A 6765-nucleotide genomic window follows, 5' to 3' on the forward strand; every position below is an offset into this window, starting at 1 on the left:
TAGTGTTTTCTGTCCGTTCTAAGCATTTTCTGAATTATGGAGTGACAAAAATGAGATAACCAAAATTCCCTCTGTAAAAACTTTTGACTCTAATATGTCCAAAAAATTAAAGAAGAATTTTGAAACTGACATAATCCAGTGCAGTGGCGTAACTACAGACAGTGCAGGCAGTGCAACCGCACTGGGGCCCGTGCCGCGGGGGGGGCCCCGCAGAGCACGCGGGCCCTGCCCACATTGCAAGCGATTATATTAATATAAATTAATAATAAACGTATTAATAATAAAATACAATTAGTACCGAGATTCTTCACAGAACTGAATAAATAAATAAATTTGCTTGAATCGTGTGTGTGTGCTTCAGTGGTCTAGTGGTAGAACTTTCGTCATTGGCGTGCAAAAGACTGATAAATTCATAATTAATGGCATGGCTGGTTCAGTCGACAGAAATACGGGAGACACAGGCCTATGATAACTGCTGAAATGTTTGCGGGGCAAATCTCAGGTCAGTCTGAGCGTACACCTGCAGGCGCCACTGTGTGTATGTGCTTGTGGGTAGCTATTACATTTGTGTGTGGTTGTTGCCGCTAAAGTTGGCCATGATTCGGGACATGGTGTTGATAATTTTAGACCTCTTTCTTATCTAGTCTCTTGCTTTTCGGTGAGGAATGCGGTTGCCGCGATTACTGGGTTACTGTGCTAAAAATATAAATAAATAAATAAATAAAGTTTGCGGTAATTTCAGCACCACAGCGCTCAATGCTTCTGATAACCTAGCCTTTTGTGCTTTGCAAATACAATAGGTAACACATGCTGATGACTGTAAAATTCAACACGATTAATTTGGTACTTCTGGCTGCTGTGGCCAGGCGCACGCACAGCTGTGTGTGTTAGAGAGAGACGCACGGAAAGAGTTTCAATTTGAGTTTCGATGTTCAATTTATTATAAGAAACTGATAAGATACTGATTTTAGTTGGTCTAAATTAAGTAGGTTAGGCACAAATTAGCATATATGGGTTCCCTTCTAGACACGAGCGCTGTGTGTTTGTATGTGCTTCATAACCGTGCACCAGGGGGCCCGTCATAATAGCCTGCACTGGGGCCCGTCATTACTAAGTTACGCCACTGATCCAGTGTTAAGATTTTTGTACTAGAAATGTATGCAAATTAGCGCATATTTCAATAAATAAGGACTCATTTGCATATTTAAACCTAACATTTCAGAAAACTTGTAATACAAAAAAGGTTTGCTATTATCAATGTAATCAATCAGCTGGGTAAGTAAGGTGATAACTATTAGTTTTTTTTTTTTACCCTATTCACCTGCAGTGTCTCGCCTTAAGTGCGTTAAGTAAGCTTGGTTTACATAATAAATAATTAACATTTTGGAAGTAACTTGCCCAACACTGGTGGTGATATGTATGCAAATGGCCTTTGAACAGAAGAAGAAGAAAAAGAAGAAAGTAGTAGTATGGCACGCTTTTTCTTAGCGTCCGTTTCCATAGTGACTCGTCGATTCGTCGCTCTGTTGAGAATGTCTTGTGTGTTAACCGTGCTGATCCAGTGTTAAGATTTTTGTACTAGAAATGTATGCAAATTAGCGCATATTTCAATAAATAAGGACTCATTTGCATATTTAAACCTAACATTTCAGAAAACTTGTAATACAAAAAAGGTTTGCTATTATCAATGTAATCAATCAGCTGGGTAAGTAAGGTGATAACTATTAGTTTTTTTTTTTTACCCTATTCACCTGCAGTGTCTCGCCTTAAGTGCGTTAAGTAAGCTTGGTTTACATAATAAATAATAGTTTAGCATTCAAATACATCGCAAATATGGACACATTTAATTGGATTAATGCCGAATGAGAGCGGTAGGCTGCACGAGAACGCCGTTTGCTTTCAGTTTCGCATTGAATTCGCCTAATTCATTTTGGCTTGTTTAGCAACTTATCTTTTTCATTCTTGTTTTCTTCTGAAACCGTTCAAAATAATAGGTATTGTGTTTATTGTTTGTACATGATAATATTTCGCCTTATTTACCAGTGTTATTTATGAATGTAATAATGCAATTTGTGCTTATAGACTCGTCGATTCGTCGCTCTGTTGAGAATGTCTTGTGTGTTAACCGTGAACACACTCCGAGTTGAATGAACTTACTCCCGGACGCGTTTTTGGAACCAGCATGCCTTGAGTAAGCAAGGTTTGGATTAATCAACCAAGAGTTCAGGGTATATGTGATGGTAAGTTAACCTTGCTTTCTGGAATACACCCCAGAGGTGCTCCGAAGTGCCTTAGCAATTTTAGTCAGCCCCACATTCTTCTTATTATTATTTATGTTGTTATCAGCAATTAAAATGTCATGATTTTTTAAAATGTGAAAAATCTTTAACTTTTTTTTTTTATATTTAAATTAAAAGAACTATGAACTGATAATCAATAAGCTGATAATTAACTAATTTTAATGACCACAATGTAATGTTTTCCTCTTTCTAACTGAAAGCATGTAGACAGTTCATAGTCTCAGGTGCTGTAACTTACCACCAGCTGGTTTTCTGTCAGCACTAGCTCTGTCAGGCTTTCACAGTTGCCAATGCTCTCCGGGAGTTGGACTAATCGGTTTTGATCTGCTTTCAATATTGAAAGCCGTCTTAGTTTACCTAAAAGAAAAAAAGGAAAAATTACAGTACGATTACTGCATAAAAACAAAGTCAAACATCACAGCTCACTACTGTGCTCTTTACACAACAAGAGAACCCAACAAGAGTGGATAAGTAGGTTAACCACACCCAACAAACCGTTCCATTAATATAAGCTCTTCATTTTGCACACAAAAAAAAACATGACAAAAGAAACAAGAAAAAAAGGTTTTGTCTCTCCCTTTTCCAAATTAAAAAACAAACTCCTCCATCACTATCATCTAATTTCTGCAGGTTATGAAGGACAACAACCACACAGAAGCACACATAAACAAACACACAGGCACTGCAGATAGCGGTCGGGTCCTAAACACTGACCTAAGCCCTCCGGCAGCACGTCTACGAGGTTCTGGGACAGCAGGAGGTCAGTGAGGGAGAGGAGGCTTCCCATCTCCTCTGGGAGGTGCTCTAACTTGTTCTCCGATACATCCAGACATGTAAGGCTTCTCATACTCCCCAGTTCCTGAGGCAGAGAAAGCACACACACACACACACACACACACATGCACATGCACGCACACACACACACACACGTGCACATGCACGCACACACACACACACACGTGCACATGCACGCACACACACACACACACGTGCACATGCACGCACACACACACACACACGTGCACATGCACGCACACACACACACACACGTGCACATGCACGCACACACACACACACACACACACACAAACACACGCACACGCAAACACACGCGCACACACGCACACAAACAAACACACACGCACACACACAAACACGCACGCACACAAAAACACACACGCACGCACACAAACGCACACACAAACACACACAAAAATGTAAACATGCAAATGCAAACACAGGCACGCAACCACAAGCACCCAAAAAAAGCCTCTAGGATACTGAGGAAGTAACTTTCAAGAGGAGATTGTTTTTAATTAATAAAGAATAATATTAAACATTACGTAACAATCAAGTGTAAAAATAATATAAAGGAGCAGTACACACGTCTTATGAAGCAATACATGCTTACAAAATATCTGCAAAAGAAGATCCGACAGTCCGCTAGACAGACAGTTTTTGAAAAAGACATCAACAGGACATGTCAGAAATACTTTACCGGTGGTATTTCAGACAGCTGGTTTCCGTCCAGCCACAGGTCTTTCAGACTGACAAGACAGCCTATTGTCTCAGGCTGCAAGAAAACAAGTTCGACAGAGTTCAGACGGAGCAACGAGAACACAGCAGGTGACTGTTACCGACGTGCACAAGAATGCAGGCCAGCGCGAAACTGTCGTGAAATGGCATTCCGATGCAGCCTGCATACATTCAAACAGGGGTCCCATTCATGGAAACAAGGGTTTTAGACTTGGACAAACGTCAGTACACTAAATCAACGCTTGAAAAACGTCCCAATGTTTCAATTAATGTGTGAATCTCAAGAGACCTGCCGAAAACATGTTTCACCCCAAAACGAAAAGGAAGAAAACTAATTTTATTTTGCATAAAGAAAACCAAATTTTAGCAACATTAAAGGATTTTCACTCAAAAATGAACATCATTTGCTTGTTCCAAACCTACACGAGTGTATTTCTTCTGCTGAACACACAAGAAGATATTCCAGTAACCAAACAGCCGATGGTCCCTATTGACTTCCACTGTATTTTATTCCATTCTACACTCTTAAGAAAAATGGTTCTAAACAGTACCAGAAAACGGTTCTTCGGCTTCAGCAGAACCCTTTTTAGTGCTAAATAGAACCTTTTTTATAGGGTTCCATATAGAAATGAATGAGAATTAGTTGACATGTAGTTGCAAAGTTACTTATAGTTAGTAGAATGTCTAAAGGGGACTATCAAAAAGAGTAACCTTATGTTTAAATAAATTTGTCATGAAAACTTATGACAGCTACGGTTTAAATGATCATATTTCAACAATTAATTATAGCAGAAACAATTATATCATTAGAAAGTAAATGTGCAAGTTAAATGTTTGTATACAACTTTATATACAAGTTTCTTTTATTTGAGCGTTGATTATTATATCTGAAAGTAAATAAGCAATTGAATGTAACAGTTTGGGCTCTGTAGTATATGTTTTTGTTGAAAAGGTTAATTTTGGTACGTTTTATCTATTCATTTTCAGTGAAAAGGAGAAATATGTATGTTAACTGTATGTCCTAATGAGTGCTGCAATTAAACTGTTAACAAAAAGTTGTGAAATGTTTGTGGGGGTTTTATTTATTGCATAAAATGTACATTTGCAGATAATCTCCTTTTTTTTTCTCTAAATCAGACAATAGCCATAACAGTCAAAAATTAACACTCTGACATCCTTACTCCAAATGTACTCACATATCTTTATGCAAAATAAACTTCTTTTTTTTTCGTTTGACTTGATGTGATGAGGACATATCTTCATCATACTCTATTCAGCCTAATAATCAGACGAGGTTCCAGAGATGGCGTGACAGCTGACATATTCCAAGTCTCGTTGGGCAATTAAAGTCGTTATTATTGTTATTAGTGCATTTAGAGCGTGCCATGAAAATCTCAACACTTACCAAATTATACAGTTCATTGCTTCCTACATCCAGTTCTTCAAGTTTATGAAGTTGAGACAGAGACCTGATTGAAAAAATAATGAAATAAGATCAATTTGCTTTTGCCTTATGTACACACACACACACACACACAGCGTTGTGAGGTGTACACTTACTCTGGCAAATAAGTCAGCAAGTTCTCTCGGAGTTCCAGTGATACCAAGTTACAGAGGCTAGATAAAAGACAGGAACAATGCACAATCTTAAGTATATGCGTAAATGTAAACAATTAAACATTTCAGCAGTAGATTATTTTGTCCTGATGTGTTTTCTGAATTTAATTTGCATTATAGGAGCACTATACATATTGTCATTAAGAGAGGTTATCGATATTTTAAGAGTAACATTTACAACACAAAGCTTCTTCCAAGTCCACATAAAGACCATTAAAGGATATCAAGATGCGACTACAAAGTAATAACGTCTCAACCATAAGCACACATTGGACTAATTAAGACTTTAAGGCCTGGTTTTATAGAGAGGGTTTAGGTTAAGCCAGGATTAGGCAATAGGTCAATTAGGACATTTAAGTAGTTTTTATAAACGTGCCTTAGAAAAAAAAACATTTCTGGTGTGCATCTTGAGACCAAACAAAGGCACTGACATATTTTAAGATCAGTCAGTGCAAGTTTCTTTCAGTTGAAACAGCTCAGACTTACATTTTAGTCTGGGATTAGGCTTAAGCCTTGTCTGTGAAACCGGGGGTAAATGTTTTTGAAATAAGTCTCTTATGCTCACAAAAGGCTGCATTTGATCAAAAATACAAGTAATATTGTTATTATAATGTGAAATAACTAGGACTGGGCGATAAAACGGTATCGATATTTAACGACGGTACACCTTCTTCGATAACTATATAAAAAATGTTCGATATAGTGCACGATATAGGCACGTGCTATGAGTGACGCAGACAGCTCACACAAACACGAACACATGCTGAATTGAGTGCGGTGCCTGCCTGTGACGAGGAGATTGTGAATAAAAAAAAAAAAAGAATATTAGTCGAATTTAAAAGAAACATTTGCATTTGAATGTTAGGAGTGTGTCAGGGAGTGTCATCAGCGGTGCACGAGATGTAAGTGACGTTGTTGCATTTTAATGTTTCGTTAGTCTAGCCCACGAGACGCACCGCTGCTGTGCTATGCATTCAAAATATTAGAGAAATATAGAATCTCAATGCGGAGAAGATCTTGATTAGGTGAAAACCAAAACCAAGCCATTCACACAGATGCATAATTAACACATTTTTAGACGGACAAATATGACTGCTGCACTCGCGTCTCACACAAGAGATGTAGCCATGCAAAGTTAAAACACGTCGCGAATTTGTGGAGGTTTATTCCTTTTCACTGAGTCTCTTAATTTTTTTAATGCAATTGTGATTGTCGAATCGGCGATTCGGCTCTTTGTATTAAGCAATGCATAACTACATGATGCTGTTTTGTTCATAATTGTTTATGCAATTTACGAAATTATATTTGATTT

General features: G+C 38.0%; 1 protein-coding gene across 1 annotated transcript in view; it reads right to left on the bottom strand.

The window, feature by feature from the left end:
- LOC107751305 (leucine-rich repeat-containing protein 1) overlaps nucleotides 1–6765 on the bottom strand; it is a 68625-nt gene that overhangs the window by 28996 nt on the left and 32864 nt on the right. Inside the window, exons 5-9 of the mRNA XM_016566984.1 lie at nucleotides 5397–5453; nucleotides 5242–5305; nucleotides 3799–3873; nucleotides 3015–3159; nucleotides 2539–2657 (exon numbers count right to left, since the gene is read on the bottom strand). Of these exons, the coding sequence (XP_016422470.1) occupies nucleotides 2539–2657; nucleotides 3015–3159; nucleotides 3799–3873; nucleotides 5242–5305; nucleotides 5397–5453 (460 nt within the window). The remainder of the gene's footprint in view (nucleotides 1–2538; nucleotides 2658–3014; nucleotides 3160–3798; nucleotides 3874–5241; nucleotides 5306–5396; nucleotides 5454–6765) is intronic.

The sequence above is a fragment of the Sinocyclocheilus rhinocerous genome, unplaced genomic scaffold (genome assembly GCF_001515625.1).
Source record: "Sinocyclocheilus rhinocerous isolate Xijiao unplaced genomic scaffold, SAMN03320098_v1.1 scaffold552, whole genome shotgun sequence".
In the NCBI taxonomy this organism is placed as follows: domain Eukaryota; kingdom Metazoa; phylum Chordata; class Actinopteri; order Cypriniformes; family Cyprinidae; genus Sinocyclocheilus; species Sinocyclocheilus rhinocerous.